General features: G+C 41.6%; 2 protein-coding genes across 4 annotated transcripts in view; one reads left to right on the top strand and one right to left on the bottom strand.

The window, feature by feature from the left end:
• The window catches only part of NUP58 (nucleoporin 58), a 49,897-nt gene extending 33,737 nt beyond the window's left edge, over positions 1 to 16,160 (bottom strand). For 2 of the 3 annotated variants that reach the window (XM_043575438.1, XM_043575443.1), the window contains exons 1-5: positions 15,820 to 16,099; positions 10,582 to 10,724; positions 6,793 to 6,942; positions 5,967 to 6,104; positions 2,296 to 2,406 (exon numbers count right to left, since the gene is read on the bottom strand). In XM_043575438.1, the coding sequence (XP_043431373.1) occupies positions 2,296 to 2,406; positions 5,967 to 6,104; positions 6,793 to 6,942; positions 10,582 to 10,724; positions 15,820 to 15,926 (649 nt within the window). In that variant the 5' untranslated portion in view covers positions 15,927 to 16,099. Of the gene's footprint in view, positions 1 to 2,295; positions 2,407 to 5,966; positions 6,105 to 6,792; positions 6,943 to 10,581; positions 10,725 to 15,819 lie in introns of all 3 variants that reach the window. The other variant, XM_043575428.1, reaches the window with a different exon arrangement.
• Positions 16,161 to 18,605: 2,445 nt separating this feature from the next.
• Positions 18,606 to 22,324, top strand: part of MTMR6 (myotubularin related protein 6) — a 50,900-nt gene continuing 47,181 nt past the window's right edge. Inside the window, exon 1 of the mRNA XM_043575420.1 lies at positions 18,606 to 18,707. The gene's annotated coding sequence lies outside the window, so the exon portion shown is untranslated. The remainder of the gene's footprint in view (positions 18,708 to 22,324) is intronic.

Genomic DNA, 22,324 nt, shown 5'->3' with positions numbered 1-22,324 from the left:
CACCAAGGTTGTGAGCGGAAGACAATGGAGGGAGGGCCCAGGAAAAAGAGGGGAGATTAACTCCTTACATTTCTCTTCCTCCTTTGCCTCACTCAGCCCTTTCACATGGAGCCTAAAAGCAATTACAAGAGAGAAGCAGTTTCATGAATGAAAATAGTTGGAGGGTACCAAGCTGCTCTAGCTGAGTAAAAAAATAAGCTGCTAAAATATCTAAGGTTTTTTCTAAGTATGGAGTCGCTACACAGAAAACTAAAAACGAGAGATACACCCCCATGTTTACAAATTAGTCAACTTTCGGGGCACCCGGGGGGCTCAGTCAGTTGAGTGTCCAACTTTGGCTCAGGTCATGATCTCACGGTTTGTGAGTTCGAGCCCCCCGTCGGGCTCTGTGCAGACAGCTCGGAGCCTGAGCCTGCTTCGGATTCTGTGTCACCCTCCCTCTCTCTGCCCCATCCCCACTCATGCTCTGTCTCTGTCTTAAAAATAAATAAAACATTAAAACAAACAAACAAAAAAGAAATTAGTCAATTTTCATTCAAAGAAAAACAATCCTAAATATTCTAAGTTTAAAAGGATTTTGCCAGGGGTGCCTGGGTGGCTCAATTGGTTAAGCATTCAGCTCTTGATTTCGGCTCAGGTCATGATTTCACAGTTTGTGAGATCAAGCGCAAGCCTGCTAGGGATCCTCTCCCTCTGCCCTGCCTCAGCTCGTGCACATGCATGCTCTCTCACTCTCAAAATAAAAATAAACTTTAAAAAAAAAAAAAGGATTTTGCCAACTTTTAGGATAGTACTTCACCCTAGCGTAGTATCTCTTCACAATAAAAACCATGTCCAAAACAAAAAGTTCTCACATATGGACACAGCACATTTTACACCTTCATCTACTGCCTCATTTTTAATTCTTCATGGGGTTTTAATGCAATGTGCATGCATATGTCCTAGCGAACATGTTTTCATCAGAGGCAGAAGAGACATTGCAAAACAAAACAAAACAATCACACACATGGAACCAGCAACACTAAAAAACTTTTGAAAATGAATCTGGATTGACAATTTTTAAAAAGAATACCCAGCATGGCAGGAGCATAGCGAGAAGGGCATTTTCATACTGGCTGGTGGGAAATAAATTGGTAAAACCTTTCTGGAAAGTAATTTCACAATATACACTAAGAGTGTCCAAAATTGTTTCTCTTTCCAAACCAATGATTCAGTTTCTAGGTTATCTGTCTTAAAAAATTAACTGAAAATATGAATGAAAAGTTATACTAAAAGCAAACACCTAGACAGCATTTACTGTTTGCCTGGCTCTGCTGAAGTTTTATGAATAGTAATCCTCAGACCAACACCATGAAGTAGGTACTGTTATGTTGGGCCCACTTTACAGATAAAGAAACTAAAGCCCAGAGGCATAAACAACTTGAGTAAGGTCACAGAGCTTGTAAACAGTTGAGCAGATCTGAACCCAGGCAATTTCAGCCCGAGTGTACATCTTTAAAGTACAATACTATGATGCCTTTCCCTATAAAGATGCCCGATACAGTGATACTTCCCAGAAGACCTAAAAACAAATATTAATAATAGAATGATGGCTAATGATACATCCATTCATAAAACTGATATTAAGCTACATTAAAATATTTCTAAAGAATTACTGAGTTGGCAAATACTTCTGATAGAACACATGAGAAAGAACAGGTTATAAATAAAGGAATATAGTTGACCTTTGAACAACACGGGTTAAGGGGTGCCAACCTCACAGGCAGTTGAAAATCCACATATAACTTTTGACTCCCCAAAACTTAACTACTAATAACCTACTTCTGACCCAAAGCTTTACCAATAACATAAACAATCAATGAACACACACTACGTATGTCATGTATATTATACACTGTATTCTTACAATCAGATAAGCTAGTGAAAAGAAAACACTGTTAAGAAAACTATAAGGAAGAGAAAACACACTTCCGGTGCTGTTACTTATTGGAAAAATCCAGAGGTGGATTTGCACAGTTCAAAGTGTGTTGTTCAAGTGTCAACTATGGTATGTGCTCATGATCCCAACTTAAGAATATATATTAATACACACGTGAAGATAACTACGTAAGGCATATGCACATACAAATCTCAGTTTTCTACAAAAAGAAAATCTTAAACACACACCACATGCGTCATTTGGGAAATACAATCAAATTTAAAAGTCAAAACTTTACTACTTAATATGTAACGAACATCTTCCAGACACAGGAGTTTGTTACTATAAGAACATAAAATTATAGTAACGTTACTTACTCTTTTTATCTGATGAGCTACTAAAATCTATACCACCAAGGCCTTCACTGCCAGCAGTTGAAGTAGCTGCCGTGGTTCCCAAAGTCAAGCCTAAAGCATTCTGCCCAAGTCCTACAAATAAACCAAATATTACTTATAAGCCCAGAGGGATAAACATCCACTGCCTCATTTTTCACTGAAAGTCTTCATAATTTCACCTTAATGACCAAAGCATTCAAATTGCTTTTAAGTTGGATCCTGGATTTTCTTCATACTTGATTTAAGCAAATAACAAGAACAAGTCTAGAGTATGCTTTGGACAAAGACTGATAGCCTTGCTGGGATTCGATGGTATAAGGAGTTTGGATGATGTAACTTTGATTTCTTTACTTTTTAGGTAATCTTTTTAGGTGTAGCTGACACACAACGTCACATTAGTGTCAGGTGTACAATGGTGACCTGACAAGTCGACACATCACGCTGTGTTCACGAGTGTAGCTACCCCATGTGTCACCACACAACCTTATTACAATACCACGGACCATATTCCCTGGGCTGTACCGCTCATCCCCGAGATTTGTTCAGTCCGCAACTGGAAGCCTGCACCACCTACTCACCTTCGCCCATTTTTCCCATCCTCCTACCCCACCCACTCTGACAACCATCACTTTGTTCTCTGTATTTACGGATCCGTATCAATTTTTCTTTACCAGAAGGATCAGAGAGTGTAGGTTAATTCAATACATGTGAACAATCCATTTTATTTGTTGCTTTTTAAACCCTCTCTACAAAAGCAGTTTTAGCTTGTACACTTTCAGGTGAATGCTTCACGTCTTCCAATCAGGCTTTGGAATTGTATACTTTTAAAATTACCTAGTACTGGATGTGTGAATTAACTTGATAGAATCCCTTTACAATGTATATGTATGTATCAAATCATCATGCTCTACACTTTAAATATCTTACAATTTTCTCAATTATACCTCAGTAAAGGTGGGGATGGACAGATAAATAAAACAGTAATGATTTGTAAGGTTTCAGTATTAATATAAAGCAAATAGTTTTACTATTAATGAAATTTAAAGAGCTGACAGTTGGAAGCCTTACAGTTCAAACATCATCAAAACTGCATACTCCCAAGTTCTTTTCATAAACCTTAAAAAAGAAAGAAAAGAAAATTCATTTATTTAAATCCCACCTGACTGACAAAAGGAATTGAAGGGGCTAGACTGTTAATCTTAAATTATTAATGTATGCTTGTGAATCAAGTAGCAAAATTTTAGAGACCTTGCATTGGTAAATCACAGAAGTCCGTGCATTCCCAAGCTGACAATACGGACAGTATGCTATTTAGAGAAACAGTAGGATGTACTGGATCTGAGCACAGGATGACTGAAAGCTGGATTCAAACACTGGCAATGTGTGAAAAAAACAATGCTAAACATACGTTAATTTTTTAAAGTCAATGGCATCTTTAGGTTAGCATAACCATAAATTAAGCACTGATGTGTGTCTACAGCCTAAGAAAAATTAGAACGGACCTAAAAACTCATCAGCAGATGCAAAAACAATCTTCAACCTCCCCTATTATTTTTGTGTTTTGCTCTCACAGGAACCTTTAGGAAAGATGTTTAAATATTTATCCTGCAAGGAAATGTACGTTATAGTCATCCACTGATTTGTTTATTTGAAGACATTCTGAGTACCTAAAAGGTTAGACAATAGTGACAAAGATAAGTGTTTGAAAGATCAAAGCAAACTTGAACACCACAAATTTCTACAGGTTATCCTGACGAACTCAAACTCCTTTTTCCCTTTTCCACTGACCCAGAGTTTCTTCATTGAATTTAGTATCTCAATAGAGGACACAAAAGAACCATAACTAATAGAAAACATCAGGTCATACTCCATCTCTCCCACATACCAATTATTAGACACATATTAGGTGTTCAGCAAAACTTCTGAAAATCAAATAGCCATTATAAATGAACATATGTATTGGAAATTCTGTGATTTCAACACGTTATCAACTTTTTTTTTTTATTAAAAAAATTTTTTTTTTCTTTTAGTGTTTATTTACTTTTGAGACAGGGAGAAACAGAGCACAAGCAGGGGAGGGGCAGAGACAGAGTGGGAGACACGGAATCCAAGGCAGGCTTCAGGCTCTGAGCTGTCAGCACAGAGCCTGACGTGGGGTTCGAACCCACGAACCCGTGAGATCAAGACCTGAGCTGAAGTCGGATGCTTAACCGACTGAGCCACCCAGGCGCCCCAACACGTTATCAACTTTTCCTAACTCATAAATTAGGTTAGGAAACAGAAACTCTTTTTTTGAGAGAGAGAGAGAGAGAGAGAATACAAGCAGGGGAGGGCAGAGAGAGAGAGAGAGAGAGAGGGAGAAAGAATCCCAAAGAAGCTCCATGCTCGGCACAGAGCCGGAGACGGGGCTCAATCCCACAGCCCTGAGATCAAGACCTAAGCCAATATCAAGTCAGATGCTTAACCCACCGAGCCACCCAGGCACCCCAAACAGAAATTCTTGATTCTATATTGCTATGTGAGATAATTATACAATGTCTTCAAATCAGAGGAAAGCTTTTCTCACTTCCACATAGCCCCAATGGCTGTCCTGCATTATATTACTGTGTTACATTATATACAGTATCATGTTTCCTCTATATTATACATTCCTAATATTCAAAACATGTTAAGGTAGAATCCTTAACATGAGGCCAATTTCAAAATAAGCATGAAATGAAAACTCAATCTAAGATAGAACACATTAAGTATTCTCTGCCAAGTGAATGATACTTTAGTATTTTGTCTGACTATAATAAATTTAATACTTGTGTTTTAAAACTTTGCTTTCAAAACATGCTAATACCCTTTCCTGATGTCTTTAATGGAAAGCCATTCTTACAACCAGAGCTTAAAAGGTCAAGTTGTCTTACAATGAATTTAGATACTAAATGGTTCAAGTTAAGCAACTGTCTTTTATTAAAAAGACAAGTTTCTCTAGAATAGTTTACTCCTGAGGCGCCTGGGTGGCTCAGTCAGTTAAGCAACCAGCTTCAGCTCAGGTCATGATCTCACAGTTCGTGAGTTTGAGCCCCACGTCAGAGCTGGTGACAGCTCACTCAGAGCCTGGAGCCTGCTTCGGATTCTGTGTCTCCCTCTCTCTCTGCTGCTCCCCCGCTCACACTCTGTCTTGCTTTCCTTCAAAAATAAATAAACATTAAAAAAAAAAATTTAGAATAGTTTACTCCTCCTTAAACAGGCCCCTCTTTGCTTCCTTATCTAGTCAGTCAATACTGAGGGGCCCCTGGGTGGCTCAAACGGTTAAGTGCCCAACTCTTGATATCAGTTTAGGTCATTCTTGCAGTCATGAGATTAAGCTCCACGTCAGGCTCTGCGCTGAGCACGGAGTGAGATTCTCTCTCCCTCTCTGCCCCTCCCCTGCTCATGTGCTCTAAATAAATAAATAAAAATATTGAGCAGAAAAATTTATTTCTACATAGCTAAGGTGTCTAATTACGTACGAAAAGCATTATTTTTTAATTCAGTGCTCATACTGAACAAAAAAATCTATAGGTTAAAGAGATAAAATGATCTGTTCAAAAGGCTGAAATAGAGATAAAGTAAATTTAAAAATAAATAGTTACTATTTCTGGAATGTAAATACCATCAATTACCTGATGTTGCTGTGTTCGAACTCTGGAAAAGCGAACCTCCCAAACCAGCTAAGGCTCCCCCTAGAGAGAGGCTTGTTGATGCAGTAGTAGTCGTGGCTGTTGTTCCACCCAAGTTATTTAGAGTAAATCCTGTAGATGCTGTAAAAAATGAAATTGTAAGGCTTCATAAGGAAACATCATTTCTAAGAACACCAGAGAAAATAAAAACACTTCCCAAGAAATGCAAAAAGCAAAAAAACAAAAACACAACAAACAACCCTTCATGTCCATGATAAAATTCACTTAGGAAAACCTACTCATTAAAGATGAAATTATATATATACCTAAGAATAAAGAGAAATCGTACCTTCAGAGCAAAACCTAGTGACAGAAATAAGAGTTCTGGGTAATACTACAATGGTATCAGGTAACTGATTCCATTACTTCCAGTAATAAGGAGTTTTTCCACCCAGGACACCAACTTCGCCTTCGAAATGGAATGAATCCTAAGCCAGGCAATATTTATGCAAACTCTTTACCCTTCCCTGTCACCAAAATGCTCCCTGAAAACAAAGTGGATATTAATAATTTTACATTTTGCCTCTCACTCTGTCCCTGCTTTGCTCTGTAAATAGAGACTGACCTCCAAGATGGTCCCTCCTGCTTTAAGGACCAGTGATGGCCTTCTTCACAAATCAGTAGTTTACTAGGTCAAAACTGCCTCATGGTTGAAATAAACTTTCCAAAACCAAAGTTCCCTTTAATAATAAAGGTGGATACCTACGTTCACCGACGGCAAACCTAGTAAATTCAACCGTAAGAGGTGGCTTCTCCCATTGTGCCTCACCTGCGGGAGTTGACGTCAGAGCAGACGAAAGAGTAAGACCACTAGCTGAGGTAGAAGTAATGGGCAGAGCAAATGGTGTGGCAGACGCAGCAGGTTTAGCGAATCCTAAACTGAAACCCGTCGTAGATGCGGCTGTTGTGGCTGGCGTTCCTGCGCAAACAGACAAACAGATCCTATTTTACCGTAAGTGTGTATCATACCAGTTTCAATCAGGATCCCTAAAAGATAGAGTCCGTCTACTTTTGCAGCTAGAACAAGGATCCATGTACTTGTATGTGCACGCAAAAGTGACATATAAAAGGTGGGACCAAATCAGGGTGCATACTTAAAAAAGATGGCCCTGTGATTTAAGAGCAGCAAAAAAAGTCCAGTCACTGTGGTAATGTTGAAACCCATTTTCAGCTCTACCCCTGAATGTACCTAAAAGAGCATTTACCCTTCCTTTATACTCAGCAGAAAAGTCTCCCTCCCCTCCGAGGCTCTTTAAACCAGCATTCTCTACTGCCTAGTGTTCTGGGTTTCTGTCAGCTCCCACTACTCCCTTTCAGTCTCCTTCCGTCCATCTCCTTCCTCTGTTCACTTCTTAGATGAGGCTGCCTATGGTACCAGGCCTGCTTCCTTACTTCCCAACCGCAGAATTTCAACCACAGAAACATGGTCTTGATTTACGCCCCCTGGAGTCTCCCCTGGCTAGCTCTGCCTGGATGTCCCTCTGCACCTCTGCATCCCCCTAGACAAAAGCACTCCTAAATCCCCTGCCGTGGTCCTCTCAGCTGCTCGTGTCAGAAGCCACGACCCTCCCTGATGCCCCTTCTCTCTCCTACATCCTACTAGCCACAAACCCTGTCAATGCTCCTGCAGAAATATCCCTGGATTACAAGCATCTTCAAAAACCTTAGGCCATCTCCCTCTCAAGAACTATTATCACAACCTCTTGATTTGTTTCTGTGCTGTCAGTCCTTCTAACCTCTAATCTATTCTTTGAATCAGTTAGTTACTTTAAAAACAAGCGAGAATACCAACAAAAAATAATACCCTGCTGATTCTCCCGGACTGAAGGCTCCCGTTAGCTCTCTACTATCTCTACGCTACAGCCTAAAGGGCTGGCACACAACCACCTTTCCTATCTTGTCCCAACTTGCTCCTCAAATCCCCTGTCCGTACCATTCCCACCTCTGAATCCAAAACTCTAAGAACCGAGTATTTTTCCTACTTCCCCGGTCCTTTTATAACTGGGCCTTTGCACTTTCCATTCCTGCATCAGGAATAATGTCTCCTGCCCCCCAAATAAACTTCTACCCTTTTCCTTCTCTTCCTTCCTTGGTGCCTTTCATACATCTGTTACGGCCTTTATCAGATCACACAAGAACATATTACTACACCTGCCTGTCCCCTTCACCTCGGAACACACCGAATGCCCTGCTCACACACTCTGTAGTTCTTGACGTCATCCGCACCGCCCTCACCACCAGTACCATCGCCACACCAACAGCTAATACTGAATGTTCAAACCGTCATGCACACCTAAGGCCACACGGTTAGGAAGCAGCAGCTGCTCAAAACTACTAAATGAAGACATGTATAACAACCTGCATTTTGGCTTCTCCCGAGAGCATGAAGAAGCCAGAAACTAAGCTTCTGGATTGTCCTTACCACAACCAGAAGTTCCTGCCAGAGTACAGTGCTTTGAAATCCTGCACGGGTTCGACAATCTCAGAAAATGAAAGAATCCAACTGCTTGTCCTTGAAGCCAGTCCTGTCCAAACCGCTGGTAGTAAACAGATGTGCTATGCTTTCTCCTGATACCAGGTGAGTAGCATCCAAATGAAAAAAGTCCACCAATCTTGAATTTATTTCAACTTTTGGTTTAACTTTAATTAATAAATTTAATTTTAATTGAGGCCCCTCACTGTCCTCTCATTCATTCCTTTCCTTTGACATTATTAATCGCCATTCTAGTTACTCACATTCCATTTGGCATCTCACTGCAGAGAACGAGGGTATTTTTGAGCCAGAAGGAAGTCAAAAACTTTTTAGTCTAATACTTTCACTTTATAGATAACTAAAAGCTGCCAGATATTACATGACTACCTAAGACCTCACGACAACTTGGAGGTATAAGCAGGGTTTAATTCCAAGACTTCTGAGCTATGTAGTGTGGTGCTTTTTTCACTACGAGGACTCAAATAACTGCAAACTGTAATGTGAAATTTCCACAGAAAAACCACTTCTGTATTTAAGGCTTTTTTTCTGAATTAAAAAGTCACTGACTTTTTAAAACACGCCAGTACTAAAAGATTCTGTGATGAGTGTCTGTGATCTCTGTTAGGTTCCTTACATGCTTCCTTCTATATCCCAGCTCTGTGAGATATTACGAGAAGAGTAGAAAACCACAGATCTGGGAATCTTTTCTCAAAAATTCTTACAGAGAGTTAATCCTGTAGTTATAGTTGTTGCTATTCCTGGGGACAAAAAGAGACATAAAATTTAAGTCATCAGTGGAAGATGGCATTTTGGGGGTTTATCACAAGGGGAGACTTGGAATCATCTTCAGGGTGTGATAACACTACCCAGACGACCAGTATCTTCCACCATAACCGCTAACACAAACGTTCTTCCTATAGCACTGGTTTTCATATTGCAAGCTGTATATAATTTTGATTAATTAAGAAATAAAATTTATAAAATGCAAACAACTACTGCTTATAACAAAATTAGGAAGGAGAAAAAAAAGCTACTCTAAGCAAAACACTGGCACGCAGAGCTATTTCAAGAAGCTCCCTGGTTGGTGTCACATCTACTCCTGCAGTTCTTACATTTTCTATGTGTGGCTGTGAAATGTTGCAATCAAAGCTGGAAGGTCAATGCAAAAGGTGGTAACAGAGACCAAGAGGCCCTGAGGGTAGAGAATAAAAAGTCAATAAGGAAGTAAGCTGTTTAAATGGTAGTACCAGTGAATCATGTTTTTAACTTAATAATAAAATACCCATAAGTATTAAAAAACAAACAACTTTTTATTATTGAAATGTCTACCTTTTCCCAGTGAGACAGTTGTTTTAATAATACAAAATCTTAAAACATCTCTTAGGAAGGCAAATTACAATTTTACAGTAAAATAGATGCTAACTGTCCCACATATGCTCAATTAAGTCCAAATTGGTAAACTCATCTTGACTAAGGTAAAACGCTGCATTATATAATTTAATATAAAAATTGTTACTTTATTCATCGTATTTAAGGAGGTATACCATCTTTGTGTCAAGTCACAAAAAATTTTTTTTTCTTATGAGAGATCTTATTTAATTCTTTAAATGTGTGTGTTTTCCTTCTTTACACAAAAATAGATTATAACTGGGGCGCCTGGGTGGCTCAGTCAGTTAAGCATCCAACTTCGGCTCAGGTCATGATCTCGCAGTTCGTGAGTTTGAGCCCCACATCGGGCTCTGGGCTGACAGCTCAGGGCCTGAAGACTACTTCAGATTCTGTGTGTCCCTCTCTCTGCCCCTCCCGCACTCATGCTCTGTCTGTCTATCTCTCTCTCTCTCAGAAATAAACATTAAAAAAACATTCTTTTAAATAGATTATAACCAACATGGGCCTATCACTGGTCCTTAATTCCACATCCCAATACATTTTTTCGTCTTAGTATTTACCCTTTTCTCGGCCTGTCACCAATGACAATCCTTGTAAAGAGAAGGGCTAGAGAACAGAACTAAAGAGAAGGGATAGAGAACAGAACTTGAAGAATAGCCCACACCTACTCCCTGCAAATGTGACAATCCTCCTTACCTGTATTTGTTCCTCCCAGAGTGAACCCAGTGGTAGATTTCGGTCCAAAGAGGCCAGTTCCAAAACCACCTGAGGAAGCGGATGTAGTTGCAGGAGTTGCAGTGCTTCCAAGAGTTCCAAAATTGAGCCCCACCGAAGGGTTGCTTGTTACAAAAAAAAAAAAAAAAAAAACAAGGAGTCTATTAGAGCCAGGATTTCTTGAAGAAAAATAACAGTTCAAGGTTAATTACCTTCTTTCATTTAACATATTCAATATGCCTCCAGAGAATACAAAAGGAACTAACATTTTTAACCAACCAAACTCAAATATTTTCCTGTTCTCTTTAAAAATAAGTCACATATAAAAGTAGCCTTAAAAAATACAATGGGGGGGGGGGCTGGGTGGCTCAGTCAGTTAAGCATCCAACTTTGGCTCAGATCATGATCTCGCGGTCTATGAGTTTGAGCCCGCATCAGGCTCTGTGCTGTCAGCTCAGAGTCTGGAGCCTGCTTGGAGTTCTGTCTCCCTCTCTCTCTGCCCCACCCTTGCTCATGCTGTTTCTCTCCCTCTCAAAAAAAAAAAAAAAAAAAGAAGCTAGCATACTTTTAAATGGCCATAGGGAAATGCTATGAATGTGGATCATTTTCTTCTGGAATGACTCATGTACAGTCCACATTTCCAAAAGCATTTGTTCTTCCCCAACTAATAATAACATAAAGAAAAATAACATACCCAGAAATAGAAAAGTTATTCTAAGTGGTCGTCACTACCTCTCTATTGCTATATTACCACATTCATAGAGTTGGGGGGGGGGGGAGGACACAGGTATCTTGCCACCAAAACAGCAGTAAGAACTGGGGGCGGGGGTGAGAAGATGAGAAGGACTCAAGGTAACCTGGCAAGAGTAAAATGCAAAGAAAAATTACCCTCGATCCAGAGTTTTTGAAAGCTTAAAAAGAACTGCTGATAATAACAAGTGATATGAACAGAGTTCACAACTTTCAACTGTTCTTATCAAAACTCGGGGGCTCAAATTTGCTATCTATGGGTGGGAGAGCAAATTATGAAAATAAACAAGAAATCCTGACAATTTGCCACTTCAAAAATTGTGTAGGAGAGTTAGGAGAGAATATATCAACATGTAACATAATGGGAGATCCCATTCATCCTGTATACGTACCTTTATTACTTCTCCCTCACCTTCCATACAGACATAATCACCATAAGAGAAGCCAAGGTCAGTTTTAAAAAGTTTAAAAGTCTGGGATGTTTCAATTTAAGAAGGCAGTGGGGTTATGGCTGGGTTCCAGTACCAGCACCCCAGTGTCCTGGTACCTGTGTGACATTACTTAGTGTTTATGATTCTCTATTTCCTCATCTGCAAAATGGGAGTAACAGTGCCCACTTAACAGATTTTTTGAAAGATTAAGAGATTAAATGTTACTACTGTCATCATAAGGAACACTTATCAATTCAATTAAACACATTATGTACAAGGTATTATGCCAGCTAATCACTGTAAGGGGAATAGAGAGGAGCTTACTAAGAAGGTAGAACTTGAAATCAGTCATCAACACTGAGTAGGGAAGAAAAAAAAAAAGACTACACCCTCTGTCTTAGTTTATCACTGATTTTAAAATGATTTCTATGAGCACAGGTGTATGTGTGTCCCGGGTGTGAAGTACAGAGGGCTGGCAGAACAGGGTTGCAAAGTTTCACCAACAAAGCACAAATCCTAAACACTTAATCAACTGCATTAAAATGGTATTCTAGGGGGGCACCTGGGTGGCTCAGTCGGTTAAGTGTCCGACTCTTAATTTCGGCTCAGGTCGTGATGTTGTGATTTGGGAGTTCGAGCCAGGTGTCAGGCTTCCTGATAGCACGGAGCCTGCTTGGGATTCTCCCTCCCTGCCCCTCCTCACCCCAGTGCATGCACCTGCTCTCTTTCAAAAATAAACATTAAAAAAAAAAAAAAAAAGATATTTAAATAAACACAATTGGCAAATTTTGCAAACATCAAATTAAAAAAATGGTTATTATGCTCCGCTGTCTCCCAAATAAATCAGTGATCCCATTTGGTTTTACTGCCATTCCATAAAGACACAAAAGAAGTACAGCCAAGATAGGTCTAAAAAGACAATTAAAATATTTAAAATGTCTTGATAACTGAAGACACAATGAAGTGTTTCATACCTGAATTTGAAAACATTACCAAAGAAATATATCAAAGTGGTATCTTCTTACTCAGAAAAGCAAGAGAAATTTCTCTGTGGCAGAGAAATTTACTTAATGAAAACCAAAAGCCACCCCAGACATGACCGATTTTTGCCTCAACCTGGTATTATCTGCTAGTGACTCTTTAAGACTTGCTACAGAAAAGCCAAGTTGACTCCAGCAGATCAGGAATATTCTTTTACCTTCTCCAGCATGCCCTAATGTGGACTCAGGAGGTAACACTTACTGAGCACCTACCAAGTGCCAGGTGTGATGCTAAATACTTTCCATGCTTTATCCAACACTCTGTGAGGTAAATAGATGATACCCCTTTTCCAGACGTGGAAACTGTTGGACAATAACATTGCTGAAATGATTTACCTAAAGAGACCAAATCGCTAGATGGCTCTAGGGGTAGTTAGGCCTTCAAACCAGTACTCCACGGGACAGACGTCAGATGGTCTCTCCTTTCATTCATTTATCTAAGCCCTTCTGAAGACTGTGTACATGTTTCCAGCTCATGACTCAGAATTCCTTTACTCAGTCATTCAACAAGGATCTATGAAAGCCCTTGTCATGTGCCAGGAACTGTCACAGGGACTGAGGACAGAGTGGTAAGACTCAGATCCTGACTTCAGGAAGTTTCCAGTCAGCGGAGAGAATGAATCAATCACTCATTCACTCAAAAAATATGCACTGAGCTTCACTGTGACTACCCACAAAAATGACATGAAACGGTCTTTGCCCTCATGGAGCTTTCGTTCCATTGCTGGGATCAGAATATAAACAAGTCAACAAAAAATACAATGAATTGGGGCGCCTGGGTGGCTCAGTCGGTTGAGCGTCCGACTTCGGCTCAGGTCATGATCTCGTGGTCCGTGAGTTCGAGCCCCACGTCGGGCTCTGTGCTGACAGCTAGGAGCCTGGAGCCTGTTTCAGATTCTGTGTCTCCCTCTCTCTGACCCTCCCGCGTTCATGCTCTGTCTCAAAAATAAACATTAAAAAAAAAAATTTAATAAAAAAAATATATATATAATGAATTGACTACAACCGTGGTAAGTGCTATGTTACAGGGTGCTATGAGGATGGAAACCTCGTCTACACTGGCAGAGCTGCAAAGACCTCTCTGGATAGGTAAGCATTGGAGTCCCAACAGTAGACACTAGCCTGGCACTCAAGGAGGTGGCGGGGGGGGGGGGGGGGGGGGGGGGGGGGGGGGGGGGGGGGGGGGGGGGGGGGGGGGGGGGGGGGGGGGGGGGGGGGGGGGGGGGGGGGGGGGGGGGGGGTCCAATCAGCGGGAACTGACCCAAGGGGGGGGGTTTCCAATCAGCGGGAACTGACCCAAGGGGGAGGGGGGGGGTTCCAATCAGCGGGAACTGACCCAAGGGGAAGGGGTTGGGCCAAGCCCACCTGAGGAACTAAGAAAATGCCCAAGTTGCTACAGCAGTGTTTTTCAACCTAAGATTAGGACCCATCAGAACTATAACATCAGGGGCGCCTGGGTGGCTCAGTCGGTTAAGCGTCCGACTTCAGCCAGGTCACGATCTCGCGGTCCGGGAGTTCGAGCCCCGCGTCGGGCTCTGGGCTGATGGCTCAGAGCCTGGAGCCTCTTTCCGATTCTGTGTCTCCCTCTCTCTCTGCCCCTCCCCCGTTCATGCTCTGTCTCTCTCTGTCTCAAAAATAAATAAACGTTAAAAAAAATTAAAAAAAAAAAAAAAAAAGAAGTATAACATCAATTTAGCAGATCACAATCAGCATTTTAAAACAACAAAATGGAGGGGCACCTGGGTGGCTCAGTCGGTTGAGCGTCCGACTTCGGCTCAGGTCGTGATCTCACGGTCCGTGGGGTTCAAGCTCCCCGTTGGGCTCTGTGCTCACAGCCCGAGAGAGCCTGGAGCCTGCTTGGGATTCTGCGTCTCCCTCTCTCTCTGCCCCTCCCCAGCTCGTGCTCGGTCTCTCTCTGTCTCTCAAAATAAATAGATAGATATTTTAGAAAAATTTTAAATTAGCAGGCCTTGCTGATTATGTGTGCAGAGTGAAAGAAAAGGAGGTATTAAAGGAGAAAGACTCCTAGATTTTATATTTGACTATGTAGTCTGTGCCCAACCCCCCCCCCTTTTTTTTAACACAAGGAAGATTCTTTTTTTTGCCCTTTTAATCTACAACCACATTCCTCAAACTTCACAAGATGCCGTGTAACGCGTTCTACCCGCTCTTCTGGATCTAAGGAACTCCTCCACTTTTACCTTAAAAAGACTAAATTCTAAAGATTCCATGTCTCATCATGACAATGATCTTTAACGATTTTAATGGTCTCTGGACCTCTGCTAGCTTTACTTCGCCATTTGAGCTGGTGGTTCAGCAGGCTGCCCAAAAACGAGAAATATGCTACATTTTTCAGTGTAAGTCATTACAACACACCACTCGCTCATGTACACTCATCTGCACATCATGTTCAAAATCCTCACCAGTAAATGCTGTAACAAGTGTTTAAAACAAGAAACAACAAAGGAGAGGGTCCCATGAGGTACAAAGACCTGAGCTCCTTTAAAATCCCACAACATCATTAAGCCCTGGAAAGTCCCACACCGTGTCTCCTGCAATGAAACCTGAATTCTCGGGGAGAAACTCTGACTTGTGCTCCTTAAAATCTTCTATTACACTGTCTTTTTCTAAAACCCCGAGTAAGCCCCAGTGCCGTTCATTCGTTCACCATTCGGGCTGCCGCACCGCTGGGGCTCGGCGTGACATGCCAGGCCCTTCCACGCAGCCAGACCCCCTCCGTGGGGACAATGTGGGAGTATGAACCATCGTAAATTCTGGGGGACCTCACAGCCCCGAGACCATCCGCCCTCCTGGCGACCAGGCCGCTGGGGGGGGGGGGGGGAGCGGCAGGGCGCTGAAATAAGGCAGGGCTTCAGAAGCTGGCCCTGGGCAAGTATTTTTCTACCAGGCCCACCGGGAAGGAAACCCGGGGGGCGGGCCCATCCACCGGAGGCTCGAGGGGAGGACCCGGGCCGGGGAAAGCGAGGAGGTGCGGTTACCTAGACGCCCCAGTCCCGAAGGAGAAACCGCCGCCTGCGCCGGTCCCGCCGGCGGCTACGGTGGTGGAGCCCAGCGTGCTGGTCCCGAAGGAAAACCCCGTGGACATGGCTGCCGGGGCTCGGAGGCGTCAGCAAGCTGCAAGGGGCCGGGGACGCTCCTCTCTCCTCAGAGTCAAGGCGGGCCGCGCAGCATCGCTCTCACCCAGCCGCGACCTGGCGGGAACTTCAAGTCCCAGCGGCTGAGAAGGCCGAGGTGGGTGGGGCCACCACGCGAGAGCACGTTCCGGCGCCCGCCGCGCGCACGTAGCCCACCGGGAGCGAGGCCGCCGCGCAAGGCGCCCTGGGAAGGGGGGGGGGGGTCGGCGCGCCGCGCAAGGCACCCTGGGAGGGGCCGGGTGGGCGTGCCGCCGGCTCTCTTACGGAGCTGGTGTCCGGCGTTAAAGGCAAGGCGGACCGTTTCGTTTTAGTTCTGTTTTGGGATACGTGTTGACGTAATCTGTACTTTATGGTTGTTGAATCTCAATTATTGCTTATGTCCTTCCCTACTGGTAAAAGGGATGCGCGGAGTCCCAGAGTGAGGAAGACCCTATGGAGCATTCTAAGCGCCTTTATAGTAAAGGAGGCGACCTCAGTTTTTGGTTGGCTACCGCCCCTTCCCGGGGAAGTACCGGGAGCGTGTCTGCTCCCTGATGTTTCGGTAATCGATCGATGATAATTCATCCGCTCCGCGGCGTTTCAGAGAGAGTCCGCTGCGGGGGGGGGGGGGGGGGGGGGCGCTGTGGCTGACCCTGTTGGTGCTGCGCAAACTCCCTGGCGATCAAAGGCTGTGGTCAAGTCCAAGTGTTGCGGCGTGTCCTGCTGGGTAGCAGTTTGTGCAGAGGAGCAGATGGTATGGATCCTTTCGATCCTGTGTGTGGTGCCTAACGGGCTTTCTACTCCGTTTCTGCTGCTGCTACCAACAAGACAACTGTTCCCAGAATTCCTTGTGCCCGTTCAAACGCATAGTACCTTCAAGTAGTGGTATGGAGGATCCCCAACAAAATGCTTACCTCTTCGTTCTGCATGAGGCTCGTCAAATGTCAAACGCTCCTACAAAGATTGTTTCTAAGTAACATTTTATTGAAAGGATGGTCAAAGATCATCAGATACTAGCGAACAGGTCTGACGCGAAAGTCAGAAACCAAAACAAAACTAGAAGGAATGGAGAGAATTTGGGAAGCAAAAATAAACAAGTAACTTTATTTTTATCTTATCTTATACCTAGAGAAACGAGATCCACAAAATCAGAACAGAGTGCTACAAAAAATTTTTAGAAAAAGGAAAAAGGGAAATGTAGGTGACCAAATGAACTCTTAGCCTGGGAGGAACAGCATTCCAGTAGCGGTCGGCACAGCTAGTGCCCAGATCTTGGATTCTAGTATCATTCTCCAATTAAAGGGACTGGACCTCCTTGAGAAATTATTAATTCTAGGAGTTGGGGTGGAAAAGATGCAAGATGAGCCTGGAGCATATTGTAGTGCCAGAAAGTAAGGAAGTGCTCAAAAAACCAGAAACCAAAAAAGCCCTGCCTATATTGATGAGGTATGTCAAAGGACATATAGGAGCCAAGTGAAAAATTTACTGATGGCCAAAGCTGGAACAAGAAACTGAGGAACTATCAGATTATAACCAAAAGTTTAAAATGAACATCGGTAAATCCACACTGATGTAAGCGAATGAATAAATAATAAATGGGGAAGAATAGAAAAATATCTTGTGCAGAAGCATTCCAAATCATTAATATAGAAACACTGCCCCACAAGAGGGGGAGAACAACTCCTACTCCATAAGGGTGGTATTATAAGGTCGTAAGAATTTCCCGGAAAATATATTAGGAAGACAAAGGGGGCGACTGGGTGGCTCAGTCAAGTGTCTGACTGTTGGTTTCCGCTCAGGTTGTCATCTCACAGTTCTTGAGATCGAGCCCTGCATCAGGCTCTGCACTGACAGAGCAGACAGGCTCTTTTTTCTCCCTCTCTGCCCCCCTTGCTCACTCGCGCTCTCTCTTTCTCTCTCAAAATAAAAATAAACATTAAAAAAAAGACAAAGGCCTAGAGAATGGGAATAAAAGAATAATAAATTAGAGTCAGACCAGGACTTTTCACACCTGATAGAAAAAAGAAAGGAGAGAGGCGCTTGGGTGGCTCAGTCAGTTGAGTGTCTGACTTCAGCTCAGGTCGAGCCCCGCGTCAGGCTCTGGGCTGATGGCTCAGAGCCTGGAGCCTGCTTCTGATTCTGTGTCTCCCTCTCTCTCTACCCCTCCCCTGGCTCATACTCTGTCTCTCTCTCCCTCTCAAAAATAAGTAAACATTTAAAAAAATGTTTTTTGAAAAAGAAAGGAGAAAGGGAGGGAAATGGGAAGAACAATAACAGAAGGGAGAAAAAAAGAAAAAAATAATAAAAAGAAAGAAACTAATTATCTCAGAAATAATATAAGAAAATTTCCCGTAATTAAAGAAAATGTGTTTTTAGATTGAAAGAGTTCAGCATGGGGGCACCTGGGTCCAACTTCAGCTCAGGTCATGATACCACGGCTGGTGAGTTCAAGCCCCACCTCAGGCTCTGTGCTGACAGCTCACAGCCTAGAGCCTGCTTCAGATTTTGTGTCTCCCTCTCTTTCTGCCCTCTTCTGCTCATGCTCTAATTCTCTCTCAAGAATAAAAAACATTAAAAAAAATGTTCAAAGAGTTCATCATGTTCTCAAAACACTGGATGGAAATAGAGGAGAAAACCAAGTTTCTTGTTTTAAAATTTCAGATCATGGGGGTGAAGAGATCCAAAAAGCTTCCTGAGAAAATAAAGTGGGGACCTCCAAAGGGAAACCAGGAAGTCATCAGGTTTCTGAACAGGTACCGTGGAAGTTAGGATGTGTTTCTGGGAGCTCTCAAAATCCTAAGAGAAAAAATTTTTCCCAGCACAGGATTCTAGACCCAGCCACACTATCCATCAAAGATTTGTCTTTTGCCTTATTTCAGGAAGTCATTAAAGAATATACTCCACCAGGGGCGCCTGGGTGGCTCAGTCGGTTAAGCGCCCGACCTCAACTCAGGTCATGATTTCACGGTCTGTGAGTTCGAGCCCCACATCAGGCTCTGTGCCAACAGCTCAGAGCCTGGAGCCTGTTTCAGATTCTGTGTCTCCCTCTCTCTCTGACCCTCCCCTGTTCATGCTGTGTCGCTCTCTGTCTCAAAAATAAATAAACGTTAAAAAAAAAATTAAAAAAAAAAAAGAATATACTCCACCAAAACAGAACAGAACAAAGTAAGCACATCAAGAAGAATACAACATAAGATCTAGGAATTCAACACAAAAGACTAATCAAGACATTTCCCTGGCTTCACCATATACTGGTGAAGGGGAGTCCCAAGATAATTCAGTAGGCCTAGAGAACAACTGGAACAACCTGGAATAAGAAGGGAAGAGACTCTTAGATATCTAGGGACCTCTGGACAGATGTCTCAAGGAAAAACAATGAAACTGAGAGATTATCTGTCGGACTTAACCATGAAGGAATACTGGATCTAGTATGAGAATACTTAACATGAGAGAGAAAGAAAACTAGGCAAATTACTCAAAGAGGCAATTGAAAAAAAAATTCAATTATATAAGAAAGGAAATGTAAGTGGAGTACTTAATTTGGAATCACAGTGAAGAGTCTATAAGAATAATAATGAAAACATGAGTGTGAATTCAACTTTTTTAAGGTGTTAAAACTCTAATAGCACAAGAGGAAGGGGAAATGCAAATCTGAGAGCAGGGGATTTTCTACAAGAGCTAAATTCTGACCTTAAGTGAAGGAAGAAACTGAAAAAAATTACCTAAAACTGAAAAAAAAAGTCAAGAAAGAGTCCTAAAACTATGTTACTTAGACATACGAAAGTAAAAGCAAGAAAAAGACAAAAATCAGAATGAGTGCTTTGGGGAAGTAGGAATAGTGATGAAGCAGGGGATAACCAAATTTTGTTATAAGCTTTATGCTACTCTTGAATATTTGTTTGTTTATTTTTTTGTTTGTTTATTTTAAAGTAGGATCCATGCCCAGTGTTAGAGCCCAATGTGAGGCTTGAACTCACAACCCTGAGATCTAGATCTGAGCTGAGATAAAAAATCAGACGCTTGGCCAACTGAGCCACCCAGATGCCCCTACCCTTGGACTTTAAAAAAAAAAAAAAACAACAGTATATATTACTTTGAAAAGAAGTTAAAATGTCCTACTTCATAGACTTTTCCCAGTTACGAAAATATCATACTTGCAGAAGAATGCAGAAAGTATACAAGTTGTGTTTATAAACTAAACATCCACATCATGAAACACCCATATTGTGACCACCACCCACATCAAGAAACTGGATGCTGCAAGCAACTTAGAAGTTCTTTTTATGCCCTTTTTCAATCACACTCCAATTTTCCTTATAGTTTCAGCACCTCTGTGTTCACCCCTAAACATAGCTGAGTTTTGTCTATTTTTGAACTATAACATAAATGGAATCATAGCATATGGTTGTTTTGTGTCTTGCATTTTTTGTTCAACCTTATGATTTTCATCTTTGCTGTTATATATAACTGAATATTCATTAACATTGCTGCATATTATTCTATTTTATGACTGTATCACCATTTATCTATCCACCTATTTTACTCCTGCTGTTGTTTATAGTTTTGGGCTATTAGAGATGGGGTACTAAAAACATATACATAATATTCTATAATATACTATTGCATATACATAACATACTATTGCATATGCTTAAGATTCTCTGGAGTCCACATTTAGGAGTGAGTTGGTGGTTCATAGGCTATGAACATGTTCAACTAGATAAGGTGATGATAAACCTTTGAGAGGCTTTGTAACAAATTATACTCCCACAGCAACTATGGTCTGAGAGTCCATGCTGTTACGTATCCTTGCCAAAACACTTTCCTGATTAATAATAGAGTTAAATACTTTTACATATAGTGATGGAACGTTTGGATATCCTATTCTGTGAAGTCCTGTTCGAATGTTTTACCCATTTTTCTGTGGAGCCTCTGCCTTTTTAAAATTTATTTATAGGAACTCTATATTTTCTGAATATGAATCCTTTGTAGACTATATATGTTAAAAATGTCTTTTGGGGCGCCTGGGTGGCGCAGTCGGTTAAGCGTCCGACTTCAGCCAGGTCACGATCTCGCGGTCCGTGAGTTCGAGCCCCGCGTCGGGCTCTGGGCTGATGGCTCGGAGCCTGGAACCTGTTTCCGATTCTGTGTCTCCCTCTCTCTCTGCCCCTCCCCCATTCATGCTCTGTCTCTCTCTGTCCCAAAAATAAATAAACGTTGAAAAAAAAAATTAAAAAAAAAATGTCTCTTATACTCACTGGATTGCTTTGTACTGCCTTATTGTCTTTTTTTCTTAGGAATAGAAATATACAATTTAAATGTAGTTCAATTTACTATGTAAATTTTTTATGGTCTTATTTAAATATTTTTCTCCATAATAAAGTCATGAGACTATTCTCACCTAACCTCCATAAGTCTGTTATGCTGCTTTTTTGCATCTGAGTCTTTAATCAACATGGGAATGCATAGTGTGGGGTAAGGATCAAATTTCATCTTTTTACCCATATAGATACCTATATAGAAACCAAAGTTTCTCAGCCCTATTTACTGAAAAGAGGGTTTCCCCACACTGATCCCCAGTATCACATTTTTAATAAATCAAAGATCTATATATGTGGGTTTATTTCTGGACTTTCATTCTGTTCCACAAGCCTATCCGCCCTATTCTTGCAACACACTACCTAAGTTACTGTAAATGTATAATGTCTCCAAAATCCCTTTGGGAAAATCTTGCTTTATTGTTCTTCCTCAAACTTATTTTTAGCCCTCTACATTCCCATATATATTGTAAAATCAGCTTATCACACATATGTACTGACAACTCCCCACCACACCCAAAATACAGACGCACACCAAGACTGTTAGGATAGTGATTGGGCATACGCTGAATTTGTAGATAGAGTAGTTTGGGAAGAATTGATATATTTTAAAAATGAGTTTTCTATTCCATGAATGTAGTGTACCCTCCCATTTATTTAGGCGTGTGTGTGTGTGTGTGTGTGTGTGTGTGTGTATGTGTGTGTGTGTGTGTGTGTGTGTGGAGAGAGAGGGAGAAGATTGAGATTGCATATCTGTATACCTATTATCCATCCATTTATGGAGTTTTGTGACATGCTTTATAAATATCTTACACATATTTTGTTAAATTTGTTGACACCTAATATTCTTTTTATGCTGTGGCAAATATATCTTTTTAAAATTCCATTTTCACCTACATTGGAACTTACATGCTGTTTCTATTATGTTAGCAGTTACTCTAGCAAATAAAACATATAAACACAACTTTTTAAGGCTAAAGTTAACCAGCACTCCCACTCTTTTCCAAGGTAATGCAAGGATACTAGGATACTTTATGTCACTCCTAACTCAT

The sequence above is a fragment of the Prionailurus bengalensis genome, chromosome A1 (assembly GCF_016509475.1).
Source record: "Prionailurus bengalensis isolate Pbe53 chromosome A1, Fcat_Pben_1.1_paternal_pri, whole genome shotgun sequence".
In the NCBI taxonomy this organism is placed as follows: Eukaryota; Metazoa; Chordata; class Mammalia; order Carnivora; family Felidae; genus Prionailurus; species Prionailurus bengalensis.
Note: the sequence above shows the minus strand (reverse complement) of the source record. Positions and strands in the feature narration are given on the sequence as shown.